General features: G+C 39.3%; 2 protein-coding genes across 4 annotated transcripts; both read left to right on the top strand.

Annotated features, from left to right (window-relative positions):
* The first annotated feature begins 115 nt into the window (after positions 1-115).
* On the top strand, positions 116-11,295 carry rbm10 (RNA binding motif protein 10). Of its 3 annotated transcripts, none has more exons than XM_015052361.1 (23): positions 116-249; positions 646-709; positions 803-1,310; positions 1,397-1,567; positions 1,770-1,839; positions 4,153-4,226; positions 6,140-6,226; positions 6,323-6,383; positions 6,471-6,629; positions 6,752-6,912; positions 7,369-7,466; positions 7,658-7,745; positions 7,847-8,036; positions 8,133-8,218; positions 8,303-8,384; positions 8,479-8,570; positions 8,682-8,861; positions 9,307-9,480; positions 9,584-9,640; positions 9,765-9,962; positions 10,126-10,170; positions 10,257-10,312; positions 10,446-11,295. In XM_015052361.1, exons 2-23 carry the CDS (start codon positions 693-695, stop codon positions 10,531-10,533), a joined length of 2,742 nt encoding a protein of 913 aa, XP_014907847.1. In that variant the 5' UTR covers positions 116-249; positions 646-692; the 3' UTR covers positions 10,534-11,295. The 3 variants fall into 3 exon arrangements, with proteins under 3 accessions (XP_014907847.1, XP_014907849.1, XP_014907848.1); XM_015052363.1 differs by having other exon boundaries at positions 117-249; positions 9,768-9,962; XM_015052362.1 differs by lacking the exon at positions 116-249 and adding an exon at positions 349-479.
* A 116-nt stretch (positions 11,296-11,411) lies between these two features.
* lrrc23 (leucine rich repeat containing 23) lies at positions 11,412-14,671 on the top strand. Its single transcript, XM_015052375.1, has 8 exons — positions 11,412-11,632; positions 12,854-12,963; positions 13,128-13,248; positions 13,337-13,478; positions 13,637-13,767; positions 13,888-14,024; positions 14,125-14,329; positions 14,427-14,671. Exons 1-8 carry the CDS (start codon positions 11,537-11,539, stop codon positions 14,466-14,468), a joined length of 984 nt encoding a protein of 327 aa, XP_014907861.1. The 5' UTR covers positions 11,412-11,536; the 3' UTR covers positions 14,469-14,671.
* Positions 14,672-15,335: the final 664 nt, after the last annotated feature.

Genomic DNA, 15,335 nt, shown 5'->3' on the forward strand with positions numbered 1-15,335 from the left:
ATTTGATTAAATGTTACACAGCTCTCCATGTATTTGCAACTTTACGTCTTTCTTCTACCTTAGTCGGTTTACGGACACCAATCACACTTGAGAACTGGAGTTTTAGTCCCGCCCCCTGTGACATGTCTTCCTGTGGCCATTTTACACTTGGCTAACTAAAAAAAACAAAAAAACAAAAAGAAAACGTCGCACTCACCTTAGCTTCAACGTGACGTATTATAAAAAGGCTGTTATTGAAATAACTCCAGGGTAAGTCTTTCATCCGTTCTGTCTAAAAATGCACTCGGTTTTGTAACAGTTGAGAGCCGTTTTGGTTCGGTGTGTCAAACCTGGAGTTGCTAGTTAGCTTAGCTGCTAGCAGAGATGACCGCTGCACGTTAGGTTCCTGTTCTGTTAATATTTGTGTGTGCTTTGGTAGCTGCAGAAGAATGCCTGTTGTTGAAAGTTTTCGTAGTTTGTTTAATAAAGTGGACAGAAAGGTAAGAAGATGAACTCAAAGTGAGAGTAGCGTGTGTACAGTAAAAAATATGCATCCGAACGATCACATTGCACAACACTACTCTGCATCCAGACTTTATTTTTTTTTTCTGTAATTCGATATCTCATCTTAGCTCCTTATTGCTGCTGTCATCTTGCATTCAATAGCTTTAACTGTCAAGAAGCAAACGCTTTGAGGAAATTTCAAAGTCGACATGGACTATGAGCGGAGGTGAGTAAATCATTTATTTTTTTAAAAAATATTGATTATTTGGCATATTTTTCGTTGAAGGCACTTTAACGTCATAATATCCTACATCATCAGGGGTGGTCGAGGCGATCGCATCGGTCGCTATGGTAGCTCTCACAATGATCACAACTTTCGGGACATGGACTATCGTGCTTATGGGCAAGAGGATGAGGAGGGAGTCCATGAAGTCAGAATGCAAGATGATGGGTTATACATGCCTGATGAGGCGCTAGGTGCTCATGACTTCCCAGCAGGATTCCAAGGTTCCCCACATTTTCACCATAGAGGGAATACCAGAGGTGACATTGGTCTGGAGGGGAATACCCCAGTATGGCCCCCCTTTTCTCAGTCACACCCTGATTGTGCACATCTCACCCACCAAGGGGAGGAGGATGGATTCAGACAAGACTTTGAGCAGATACAGACTGGCCCGCCAGGAAGGGGTAGGCAGAGAGGTGGAAGAGGCTTTCCAGAAAACAGGGGTTTAAGTAGGGACGGCAACTGGGTTGCCCATTCTGAGCAGATGGAATTCAGACCAAGAGATGAGGACAGGGTCTCTCGTGGAGGCGGAAGGAGGACGAGGGTAAATCCTGAGAAATGCATAATTTGCAACATTTTCTTTCCTTTAGTGGGAGTGATTCGTTATTTTAATTCGACCTTCTCTGGAAGACTTTTCCAGCAGCAGCGGAGGAAGGCGGTTGTGAAAGCGCTGGACAAGACCTGTCTGCAGAGGAACTGGACCAGAGAGACCAGGACTACCGTGCAGACTTGGACCAGAACCAGAGGCCCAGTAACATTATCATGCTTCGCATGCTACCAATGAGTGCCACAGCCAATGAGGTGTGATTTGTTCCAAGCTATAATCCTTTATTTATACAGGAAAAAATCTCTTCAGAGTCATTGTCTCATTCACAAGAGAGATCTGTTACACACATCACAAAAAATAACCTAAAAACAATAATACAATGTACGTAAGCCGCACCAAGCAGTGGTGCAGCTTATGCTTGTATTCTAAGCTACATTTTTTTTTTTTTTTAATAAGATTCGGGCACAACTTCAGGAACAGGGGATCCAGCCAAGAGAAGTTCGCCTTATGAGGAACAAATCTTCAGGTGAGGGTTTGTCTGCTGGTCACCTTCCCCTCCTTGTCTCAATCTCATCCACTCCTGGCTCTGTTGTTGTTGCCGCTCTCGTTGTTTTTCCTGTTAGGATTGACTGCCTTCACTTTCTCACAGCCTTGTTATGACACATGACAGCTCTAGCACAGCGCAAATGTTTAGATATTCAGGTTTGTACAGAGAAGGCTCAGACTCCTGCTTTGTGACTTTGATCTTCTGGTTTCTGTCCTTTTGCTGTTCCTCACAGAGCAAAATCCATCCACCCTTTAAGTTATGTCCTACTAATTTCGCCTCTCATGCAAACATGTGGGCCTACAGCCAAGAAGTATCATTAACTCGATTTTCCTGTTCTGTGTTTCATATACTGTCTATTCTTGTTTTGTGGTTCTGTCCCATCCATCTCGGAAGTTAAATGCGCCTGGGCTGAGCAAATTTTGAAAGTTAAAACTCCAAATAGATCAATTATTTCCATAGATAAATTGTGTGTCCTGAGAATGAAACCTTGCAGCTAACGATCAGCTACATGGTTGATTTTCTATATATTTTTTTTTCCCTAATGTTTCCCATTAAGGTCATTGTGTCTTTGGTGTCGCACTTTGCTAACTTCCTGGTTGTCTGTAAGGTGTGCTTTACTGACACTGGCACACTTACCCTCCCCAACACTCTGCTGTCTCTTTTACACCCACATCAGATTTTATCTGCTTTTCAGATTAGTCGCTGTGATCTAACATTTTGGAGAATAACCTTTGTATTTTTATTTTTTGTGCATACTTGCTGTTGTAAATCTAAGTATTTTGCACCAGGTAAAATAATTCAGTGCCTTGCTAAAGTATTTTTACCCATTAAACTTTTTACTGTTTTGTCTTAAGAAACATTGTCAACAGGGCCATTGGAGGCTGATCAGAGTGGAAGGGAAGACACATGAAGCTAAATATATGGCTGCACAATATTAGAAGACAATACTTAATAGAACTATTGGAATGTTGTGATGAAACCACATTTTTCCTCAATCTTATCTTTTCCCTTGACTGTATTGGACTCCATCTCTTGGATTTAAGTCTACTGCAATGACACTCCACTGACCAGACGTTAAAAAGTGAACTCCCAGTATTCATGGGGGGTTACACACCACAGCCAACCATGAATACTTGGGACTCCTACTAAAAACGCTATTAAATAACTTCTTTAATAGGTCAAATGCTACATGTACCTTAGAATGCATTAATGTGCAGAGTGGAAATCATCTTGGCACTACTTTGGAATCAATACCAACAGTATTCCTTTTCTTAGTCCGGTCTTTTTAAAAATATTTTACATAAGTTCTATGGAAAAAAAATCAGAGAATAGCTGAATCCATGAATACTGAACTACAATTAGGCGAGATCCACTGTATTCTTTTGTTGCACAAGATCTGATAGTTGGTGTGTAATATTTAACAAATACAGTATTTCTAATTTCTGTTTAATATTGCATACCAAACAAATACTTTGACAACACAGCACAGGGTTAACCCTGTGATAAATTACATTTACTACTGTAATTTACATTAACATAAAAAGTTAATTACTTTTAACTAATGTAACTTAGAATAATGAACTGAAAAGTATAGCTAGAAAGGCAGAGTGTTGTTTTCTATCTAACCATAGTCTTTTCTACAATGGCCAAGTCAAAGCCCTGACCTAAATTTACATGTCAATCTAGTTTCAGGGTCCTGGTAGTGATGTTCCCAAAAAAGTTGGTTCTACAAAGTGTAAACTAAGTGATGTATGTCCAGCTTTTCAGATTTGTTTTTGTGGAAAGATTTTGAAAATCTTTTCTTTTTTAAATTATCGTGTGCTACTTTGTCTCGTCTGTCACAAAAAAAAAAAAAAAATCCACTAAAGTACATTGATGTGGTTTTATTTGGACAAAATGTAAAAACAATTTAAAGGGTATGAACACTTACGCAAGTCACTGGTTATACAGTAAAGGTCTCTAGTCTTTGTGATTGGAGTTTGAATTAAAAGTATCAGAAATGTGTGTGCTTGTTGCCGCTTGGGTATCTCGACTTCCATTTTGCAAAGAGCTCAGACCCAGACAGATGGGTGGGTAGTATTCCTCCTCATCCCCGACTCCAAGTGAGGCCCATCCTGTGCAGAAAATTTGTGGGAGAGAACATGTCATATATATTTTTTTTGTTGTTGTTGTTGGGGCTCAAACAGGGTTTTTCTCTCTCTTTCTCTCCTCTGTAAATGAAGCACTAACCCAAACACTGCGTTGTTGTTATGTTGTTGTTGTTCGGTTGCTGTGGCGCTGGGCGGTGTCCAGGTCAGAGCCGAGGATTCGCCTTCGTCGAGTTTAATCTCATACAGGAGGCCACCTGCTGGATGGAGACCAACCAGGTCACTCTCTCCAACACATACACAAATACACATATAGATTAAGTCAGTGGGACATTAGCTAACATGATATCCAGTGACATCATGCCGTCAGGTGCACTTTCATGGTTTTCTGCAAAATGCACTCTTGAAAATGATTGATTTCCTGTGCCTAAGGCAGGTAAGCCTTTGTATTTTTAGAATGTTTTCTTTCCACATGCGCACAAATTCCAGTAAGATGCAAATTCATGTACATCACAGCCAAGAATATAGACTCAACACTTGCCTAGTTTTCAAAAATAGATCCTCGCAGTCATTATCTCTACAGTATAACTTTTTTCCAATAGAGGGCTGATTTCTGTAATACCTTCTATCAGTCCTATGTCCGTTTTCTCTGCCACCTTTGGAGAGTACACACCAGTGGAAATGGAAATTCTCCTCAGGTATTTTGTATAGGGATGTACCGATCCGAACCCAGCTATTGGATCGGGGTTACCATCATGGCATTTTTTAAATAATCGATATCGGAGTCCCTGACAAAACGTAACTTCTGAAAACTATTGCTGATGTACTGTTTTTTTTTTTTTTTTTTTTTTTTTTGCCAGCTGCACCACCAGTGAGCCCAGGCTGAATTTTTATTTCTTTAGTTGTTTATTTTGTGACAGTCCTGTCACACTTCTGCATGCATGGCTCACTAAGCTGAATTTTAGCCCATGCATATTACTTTGTTGTCCTAGTAAGAGTTTTTCATTCTTTCTAATGACATTCACAGTGAAAGAGACTGTGTTGGCTGCTGCCATTTTCTGTCTGTCTGTGTCATGTGACTTACTTTGTCTGCTGGGTTCAGATGTTCCCATGCGCTGCTTGATGTAATAGAAAGACGCGAAGCTGCAGTCGCAACTCAAGTGTGACGTTTATGAAGCAGGAAAATGGAGGCTCATGGAGATAGATCAAAACGGAGGGTAAACATGCTGGTGTTAACCTTGGGCTTAATCAAATTTACTTAGCATTTTCTGCAGAATTTGTACGTAGATTCTTGAATTCGCTAGCTTTGGCAAGTCAAAAACATGTTTAAAAGCAACTTTTTATTTTAGGTGGGATGTAGTAAAAACTTTATAGTCGCTCTTTTCACCAAGTTAATATATGTTAGAGCTGCATATGGAGGATTTTCTGCAGAAACACTGGTAATAAAATACCTTTAGCTGTCAAGGAAAACGGATAAGTGCAGATCCACCTTCCAGAACCTTATTGGTGAGTAAGTCCTAGTGTTGGTGAAATGTAGTGTCATCAAGTGCCACTTGTCAGCTGCTGAGTTTTCAAGCACATACATGGCAGTGATTATTAACTTAGATGAGGTTTCTGACTGGGACTCTGTATCGGAAAATGCCTAATGTTAAATGACTCGGATCGGTATTGGTGGTGGGGAGGGGTGGGCTTAAAAACAACCCTGATCTGAACATCCCTGCTATTTTATGTTGATTCAGAAACAACATAATGTTTGGTTTTTTTATTATTCGTTTCTTTCAACCATTACTGCATATTTTAGGACAAAGCTTTTGTCATTTGGGGTTTGAAGGGACTTGTGTGGGCTTTGTTGGAATCTGTGGAAAGTTTCCCCTTAAGGGGGGAGGGATAACACATTTATAAAGATATCGCACATTGTCCCTAAATAATGGGAATCCACAAAACTACAGACACACCATCTCAGTCCGTCCGAATTTTCTTAAGCTGAAGGTTGCAATTCTCTGCTGTCCTTTTTTTTTCCTCTTTCTTTTTTTTTAAGCCTCAGCTGTTCTGATTCTCTCTCTTCCTCTTAATTTGTTTTTTCTTCTCTTTCAATCTCATCTCTTGTGAGATGAGGCCTCTTTGTGGCGTGTGTGACATTATCACTGAAACTCATTCTTTGTCCCTCCTGCTTCTCTTTCTTTTTCCTCCAGGGGACGCTGATGATAATGGAGCAGCGCGTGTCCATGCACTACAGCGACCCCAAACCACGAGCCAACGAGGACTGGCTCTGTAACAAGGTTTATCATGCTTGAATTACCTGGTCTGTGCATATCAGACGTAATGTAGTGGCTCACCTAGCAGGACTTCTAATGGGTTCCGCGTTATTCTAACAGTGTGGTGTCCAGAACTTCAAAAGGAGAGAGAAGTGCTTCAAATGCAGCGTGCCCAAATCAGGTGAAGTTTTAACAGGAGTTGCTATTAATATCCAACCCGTTTTCTCTTCTTCTTTTGATTCATTAGTGTTGTGCTGTCTTTCCATAGAGGCTGAGCTAAAGCTGCCACAGCTGCTGAGGGAAATGCCTGTTGGAGTTCAGAAGGAGGGAGCCCAAGGTTTGCTGCCTCTGCCGGTATCGTACCACCCTGCTGGTCCCAGTGTTCCCCCGGGGCCTGCGCCGCAGCCGGCAGACGTCGCAAATGACAGTAAGCCTCCAGACGAGCTTTTACAATGCCCTAGACAATCTCTGCTGTTTATCACATTGATACAATTCAATTTGACTGCAAAGCCAGCAGAAAACGTCAGTCATTATCCTCTATTTCCACAGCTCTGATTCTTAGAAACCTCGGGCCCCATACAACAGTGGAAGCTATTTTGTCGGCGTTGGCTCCATTCGCCACCCTCTCCCCTTCCAATGTTCGCCTGATCAAGGACAAGCACACACACCTAAACAGAGGCTTTGCTTTTCTGCAGCTTTCTACTATAGTGGTAAGGGTAGAGAAAATACGTTTGATTTACTGACTCGCATGTTCCAGGTCAAACAGTAGAACCTCATGTCTGGCATTATTGGATTTATTTGGGAATGACTTTATAGCCAAATGAAGCTGTGGAGATTTGTTTGTTGTTGTGAATTAGCCATACAGTTCAAACATTGAAGGAGATTACTCGCAAACATACAGATTAAACCATAGTATACTTTTTCAATGTTCGTTGTTTTATCAGTACAGCAGCCATACTGGAGCTGACCTCACGGTAAAAACATGAACGCATCACATGTTCTTTAGAGTCTTGTCATCTAGTACATCCTAGGGAATTTAAATGTCTGCAAGAAAATAAGCAGGATTCAAGAACTTACTATTTGCTTTTTGCGCTGATTTTTAAAAATAAACTTATCTTAAACATTAAAGGTCATTAGTAGATCATTATTATTTTTTTAATCAACAGGAGGCCTCACAGCTGCTTCAGATTCTTCAGGCTCTGCAGCCCCCCCTGTCTATTGATGGGAAAGCCATTGTAGTGGAGTTTGCCAAAGGTTCCAAACGGTAAACTCTTTAACAAAGAATGCTGTTAAATATACTTGCAAATTTAAGAGGGGAAAAAACTGGATCAAAGTACAACACAGAAAAAAAAAATCTAGTTTAGTTATGAGATAAAGTGTGAGATTAAAAAAGACTGCTTTAGCCAACACTACAAAATCAATAATGACACTTTCTGTTGTTCTTATCAACATCAGTGATGTCTTTGTGACTGAGGGGAGCAGAGTGAGCGCGGCTACAGTGGCCAGCACTGCAATAGCCGCTGCACAGTGGGCTATATCACAGGTAACTTATCTAGCTTCACTTACTAATAAGGTGAAATGAAGGCATCCCGACCGAAATGCTTATTTGTCTACTGTTTGTTGTGCTTTATGTTTTATTTTTAGAACACTCAGAATGGATCAAATGAGGATGCAGCAGTTTACCAGCAGGGAGCAGCAGTGACGTACAGCCAAGAAGGACAGAGCTATTCTGGGGCAGACGGCGTCGCTTTAAGGATCCAGACGGACTCCAGGATTGCACCCCTGGTTGGTGCAGGAGCAGCACTAAATGGAGCATATACAGGAGGAACTCCAGGTTGGTCTGACTGATTCTTCTAGTAGTCTGTAACAGTGCTGTTTAATATTTCTGCAGAACAGTATTTGCTCATGATGTTTCCTTGCTCGTCTGTAGCTGTTATCTCATCTGAGGCAGTAAAACTTGGTCCAGCAGCTGGACAGCTGTCTCTCATCCCAGCAATCTCCACACCAGCCACACAGGTACATAGATTTTTTTTTTTTTGTTTTCCATTCTCTTCCTGTATCTTCCCAACTCGTTGTTTTAAGAGTTCTGCCTCTTCACAGGTTGAGATTGTAGGAAAACCACAGCCAGCTGCTCCTAATCAGCCTGCCATCCCCGGCACCGAACACGAGCTCAAACAATATCGTAAGTATTTCCTGCAATTAGACTTCTTGCAAAACTGCAGGTGGTGAAATTTCCTATAATTCAAAACTTTTTTTTTTCTTGTATATTTTTGCAGCTGTGCCAGATGTGTCTACTTACCAGTATGATGAAAGCTCAGGCTTTTATTATGACCCATTCACAGGACTCTATTATGACCCAAATTCCCAGGTAAACTGTCCACTCTGAACAAATTGCAGAGAACAGAACAGAAACATTTTGAATACAAGCGAGCTCATCCTTACGACTTCTTTTTGCTTTTGGGGTTCTTTCTCATGTCAGTACTACTACAACGCTAACACTCAGCAGTACATGTACTGGGATGGAGAGAAGCAGACCTACACTCCTGCTGCCAGCCAATCAAACGCTGAGGGTGCACCAGTGAAGGATGGGGCGTCCTCTTCGGACAGCACAGCAAGCAAAGAGAAAAAAGAGAAGCCAAAGAGTAAAACTGCTCAACAGGTACTCTACTAACTGGATACAAATTTAAGAGTTGTGATATTTATTGAAATAAACTAAATTTTTTCTTTTAATTTTACGTTATGTTGGTATATTGTACAATGGAATATTAGGGCCAAAATAAAAAAAAATACAAGATTAAAGTCATAAAATTATGATAAAGTAATACGAGAATAAAGTCGTAATATGACTTTGTTCTCATAATGTATTTATTTTTCTTAGTATGGCCCTGTTTCTCTGTAATATTTCCTATTCTCACAGTTTTAAGAAAATAGAGCAAAATGTAGTACTGATCAAACTTAGTGTTATTTATCTTGACAAATTTAGTTTCCCCTTTCATTTACAGGGTTTTGTTTAAATTTTGAAATCCCTTTTTAATATGGAATAAAAACATCTTAAATCCCTGTGAAATTTTACAAATGTATTTTTTTTAAATTTGCTTTTCCAGATTGCCAAAGATATGGAGCGTTGGGCTAAAAGTCTCAACAGGCAAAAAGAAAACATGCGTTCTGTCTCTTCGTCCCCTGCTGTCGGCTCTTCTCGAGGGCCGGGTCACAGTCGCTTTGACGACTACAGAGAGTCTGCAAGTGCCGATGCAGGCTATGCTGTTCTGGAGAAAAAGGTGCCAATACATCTGCCTTATCAGAATGTCAGGAGGAGTGATTAACTTGCACATGTTTAGATTTGATCACCTATTTAAACCCACTTAATTTTCTGTCCTGCAGGGTGCACTGTCTGAAAGGGTGCCGAGTTTTCTGGACCAGATCCGACAAAGTACAGAAGTACGAACATGGCTGCAAGCTGTGGAAAAAAATGCATACGTTTTTATAGCATTTTTCTTCATTTGAGATGTATAAATGGAGCACAATATCCATCTCATTCTCCAATCTTCTGCCTTGCCACCAGCAGCATTCGCCCCCTCAGCAGTCCGGTCTGGTCCCAGCCTACAGCGCAGAAAGTGACAGTGAAGACGAAGGAGCTGACAAAGATGAGAAAGAAGGGAGACTGACAGACTGGGTGAAACTGGCATGTCTGCTCTGCAGAAGGCAGTTCCCTAGCAAAGAGGCCCTCATCAGGCACCAGCAGCTCTCTGAACTCCATAAAGTAATTTTAAAATATTAGTTTTAATAATCATTAACGGCTCACTAATTTATAAAATGCATGTGTAAGATGGTCTGTGTACGTTTAAGACGAAACGTTGTCATTGCCTTTGAATAATTTTCCTCCTTAACTTTGTGTGACCGTTCACCTTTGTCTGCGTCTTCAGCAAAACTTGGAGCAAAGAAAAGCTCAGCTGGAAGCTAGTGGCAAGGTCAGTTGAGCTTCAGAGAGAAGGATGGACACCAACGCTTATGTTCAATTCGTTCACTATAAATGTTCTCACTATTTCTGATGCAGAGATTAGCAGATGATGGCGAACCACCAGAAGCTAAGAAGAGGAAGTTCAGTCCAATGTAAGCAGTTTTGATGTGAAAAAACTTCTGATTGTTGTTTTGAAGCTTTGCTTTAAGATTTTAAGATTTATTTTGTAATGTGTTGCAGGCTTGAACGTGTACTTAACATTCTTTTTGTGTTACCTTTTTATAGTGACGGAACAGGAACTAGCCTTGGTGCAAGGATGCTGCAAGGAGGTGTGAAGAAGGGGCTTCTGTTGCGCAACATGAAAGTGGAGTGACCACTTGCATTTTCCGTTTCACCCATCCTAGGAAATGATGAACTTGTAAAAGTGAACATATTATTGCTATCTATATAAGAACCTCTTACTTGTAGATAGATATTATAATTACCTCAACAGTGGTAATAGTCTCATGAACTGATCCTGTAGCAGTAAATGTTGGAATATTGCACAAATTGCACCTTTTTCGCTTGCTTCCTGAATAATGCAGTTTTCATTTTTCACTGGCTTTGAGGTTTGTTTGTAATAAAAAAGTTTGGAAAAACATTTGCTGCTCAGAAATTGAGTATCTGTAGCCTACAGATCTTTATGCCAGCAAATGAGTCTATGCACCATAGATATTTTTTTTTTCTTTTAAGTTAATGCTGCATGCCTTGTCATTCAATGAATGACTGATCTGGGCATGCACTGTGTATATTTTTGAGTGAGCACTTTTCTACAGATGTTGAGGCGGGAACATTGTGGCTACCTGAGCTGTAAAAAAAGTCTCACTATCATTAATGTGTAGATAGGAATTGTCTGTTTATCTTGTTTTAATGTACAATGAAACTAATATTGTCTTTAGAAAATTATTTTTGTCTACGTATTTGTCAATTAATGTGACTGTTTAATTAAGCTAATATACATTTTAAAAAAAAATCAATCTTCACTGATGGAATGCATTTGAAAGGAGGTGGAATGTATTTCAGGTTTCAACATTTTAACCAGAAATTTCACCAGCTGTGTCTTTCGTTTATGTTCACATAAAGAAAGCGGAATATATTGCAATTGCCGATATGAATTTTGTGGTGTAATAGCTGTTTGTTTTTTTTGGCTCTACAAAAGCAGAGGTTTGTTCCTGATTTTTGGTTTTCGTGCAACTGCAACCCTCTTACTAAATCTGTTCGTGCTGCGCCTGCGTGGTTTCCATAGTAACGTTGTCAAACTTAGTTCTTTTGAAAACTGCTCAGGCGCCGCTCGCAAGCAAGCTGGTTGTACCCACTTTAAGACAATATTGGCCCCAATGTCTGACAATGATGATGTGTACCTGTCCCCCGAAGAACAGTTAGGGGAAGATGCGCCTGCTGAAGAAGGCGAAGAAGGGGAAGAAGCCGATAAGGTTCGTGTTATAGCGGTAGACTAAAGACAGTTTTAAAACAGTCCTTAATTTAGCTACTCATGTCAGTTTTGAGTCCTTAAAAGCCATATGTACATTTCTATTACAGTTCTCAAATGTTTATTCAGTTTTACTTCTGCCAAAAAAGCTCGTTTAGCCCGTTTCTACACCTGTAATGAGCTACTATAGGAAACTAATAAAAATGTTGCAGAATCCGCTACTAGCCAACGTGCGAACAGGTAAACTGTCTTGACATTATTCATACCACTGGCAGAGTTAAATTTGAAATTACTTCAAACAGGAAGTTCCTCATATCAAATTTTAAATATATTTCTTAAAATGTAAAAAGACCATAAGTTGTGGAAAAAAAATTGTATGATAAAAATAATTATCAATGGAAATATCTTTATGGGCACCGAACCCTTAAAACTTCTGACGAGCTTTTAAATTAATCACAAACAATTCCATCTTGGACCCTTTCGAATGTGTTTGCATAGAAAAGTATATATTTGATTAAGTTTTGCTTGAAAATCAGGAATTCAATGTTTTGAACAGTGCCATTGCAACTGTCACCTGGCTTACTGTAAAGCGGCACTGAAATTTGAGTTTTAAAATGGCGCTCGATTCACATGACCGGGTTAAAAAAAAACATCTGAAAAAGTAAGTTTAGTCAAGTTAAATGTCTTAAAGTCCAAAAACCGCTTGTGAAAAACCTTGTCTTTCGGATTCTTATCACATTTAACAGAAATAAAGGCTTAAATAGCTGTCTGTGAGTAATTCAACTGTATAACGTGTTTCACTTAGTAAATTAAGTTACTGAAATCAATGGACTTTTTAAATAAAGATTTGTTGAATGTGACGACTGACCACAACAACCTTAAACGGAGATTATATTTCCTGCAGATGAAGCAGTAATCTGTCTTGCCGTTTTCCATGCTATCATGACTTGGGAAGAAATGGTCTGCAGCAGACTCCAACCCATCCTGAAAGCACTCAGTGTTTTGCAGAGAATGCGGGCACAGCTCTTAACATTGGTTATACACTGACAAGTTTGCTCTTATAAGAGCACACTACATTCCCACAGCAGCCCCTCAAACAATTAATAGTAAAGACTTTAAAACATTCAAACTTTGGTACTTTGGCCAGAGCCTTTACCTCCAATGTTTTTGTGTGTTTGTGTTTAAGTAACGTTCACAATAAAACTGGCTTCTCTGTGCTTCTCAGATTCAAGTGTTCCCATTGAACAAAGAGATCATCATTGAGGGGCTTTCATTGCTTTGTCAGACAGGAAAAAAACTGGAACATGCTTTCATCAAACTGGACCTTAAAGACAGGTAAGCAGACAAAGATCAGCTGAAAAATTTAATTTAGTGCCAGCCTTAACGGTCGGAAAGTGCGTCATGTTCAGAAATTTAAAATATCCAGACCGTATTTAGAGACTGAATTCTTTGCATGTAGATAGATTTTAAACTCATGTTTTCTTGTGTCTGTGTCTCAGAGCGTTAACTGACATAATTGCAATCAGCAGTTATATTCACATACGTTTTCTGGACTTATCCAACAACTACATCTCTGATCTTTCTCCTTTGGCATCAATGACTCATTTGCTTTGGCTGAAGGCAAGAAAGTCTTGACTTTATGTAGAAAGTTGCATAAGTCTGAATCATTAAATAAAACTCATACTGAAAGCAAATCTCTCTTTTGCAGGTTGACAGAAATTCTATGAAATCATTTAAAGAGCAACCTTTATCTGAGTTTACCTTTCTACAATGGTTGAGTGTGGCATCAAACCAGATTGTAGACATGGAAGGCCTGGTTGGACCGTCCATAGAGACGCTCATACTTTCAGGTTTCTCCTTTTGACGTTTATCCAGATGATTAGTCTAATATATTTAGCTAGCGTTTATATTAGTGGATATAATTAAAACCATTTCAATTGTTCATAACTCAAATAAATAAAATATGTTTGTGAAAAGAATTATGTGACACTTTGAAACTTTCTTTCAGGTAATAGTATTCAGAAAATAAACGGTTTGCGAAATGCCGATTTTGCCAATTTAGTTATTCTAGAGCTGAGGGGAAACCAGTTGGAAACAACAAGTGGCTTTGACCTTCCAAACTTGCGGAAACTATACCTGGTAATACAAAGCATTGTGATTTGGATAAAATAAGTCACAGTTTCTTTGTCAACATAATCAGTCTCTGTAGAAGTTAATGTAAAATGGTAACTGTATGTATCAAATCTGGTTTTTCCTCAGGCCCAAAACTTTATCAAACGTCTTGAGGGTCTAGAGAAGCTAGAGCGCCTGATAACCCTACATCTTCGAGACAATCAGCTTGAAACTCTGGAAGGGCTCTGTCCTGAAATGAAGAGTCTTCAGTACCTCAATATCAGGTATTGTGGTACAACAACAAACTGGTGCCTAAATATACCTTTGGGGAATCAGCAAAGTCTATGAACCTAATTTTTTTACTACCATCTTTTTCTCCCGTAGAGGAAATGCAATCGCTGAAGGAGACGCCTTACGAAGCCTCCACTTTCTGACAAGTTCCCTGAAAACTTTGGTTATTGCGGAAAATCCAGTAGTGGACGCAGTACCCTATCGGCAAACTGTACTAATACTCCTGCCTCAGCTGGAGCGAATTGACAAAGAGCCAGTTACCCTTACAGAGAGAACAGAAGCTCGGAGGACAATCAGGGTATGAATATGTTGTTGTTTTCATATCTCTTTTGTTTTTTTTTTGTTTTTTTTAATTTCAGAAATGTTTCAGCTTTTAATTGTGTGTGTTGTTTCAGGACCTTAAGGAAGGGGAAGCCGCACCTGTACCAAAAGATTAATAGAATGGGGAAAGTGGTGCTTTTTTGAAACGAGGAGCCTCTTGTGTATGAGTCAGCAACTCTGATTACAAATGTGTTTGTAAAACATGTATCTTGCATGATTAATGTTCTGATTAAGATTTCTCATATATAGAAATACAGCTAACTGTAACCATTATATCTAGTTGTTTTCAAGAAATGGGGAATTGCAGAGTAACTGACATTAAAAAAATGTGCTTTGGCTGCACGATAAAAAGGAATTTTGTGTGTGAATATTGTATGTTCAGTTTTTCCCCGAGTAAGGATGATAGGGCAGAATCTGCTACCCACACTTCCTTGTAGCCAGCCTCCCAGCTCCAAATTTAAAGGAACAGTTTCATTAGCTGTGCGTAGGCAAAAAACTTATTTAGAAACATTATCTAATGTAGGTAGGAGGAATTACACCCTTACTAATTAATATTCGTTTTATATCACTGTGTAGCCCAGTGGTAAACTGTATTTATGATGCATGTAAAAAGCAAGACGACGGAAGTGTGAATGTTATGGCGTTATCCATTTTTTTTATGTTTATAACAAAAATAAAATGGAGACATAATGATATACTGAATAGTGACATCACTGTAACAGTTGTAATGCAGTAAAATGTCAACTTATCAAATGAATATTATACTAAAAGCAAGCATACGTATTTTTATAAAATGCAGGAACACACATTTTGTCATAGTCACACACGGTTTTTACGTAATACTTAACGTAGCCCTGCAGACTTCTCTATTTGTTTAAAAATCGCTTTTGCGGTAAAATGGTGCCGAATATGGTCCTGCAAGTTTTCGATTTACAAAAGAAAGACGACTGAGGTATGCTTAACATACGCAACTTCTCTTCCTA

Source organism: Poecilia latipinna, unplaced genomic scaffold (genome assembly GCF_001443285.1).
Source record: "Poecilia latipinna isolate Pla-1442-1.1 unplaced genomic scaffold, P_latipinna-1.0 Scaffold1106, whole genome shotgun sequence".
Taxonomy (NCBI): domain Eukaryota; kingdom Metazoa; phylum Chordata; class Actinopteri; order Cyprinodontiformes; family Poeciliidae; genus Poecilia; species Poecilia latipinna.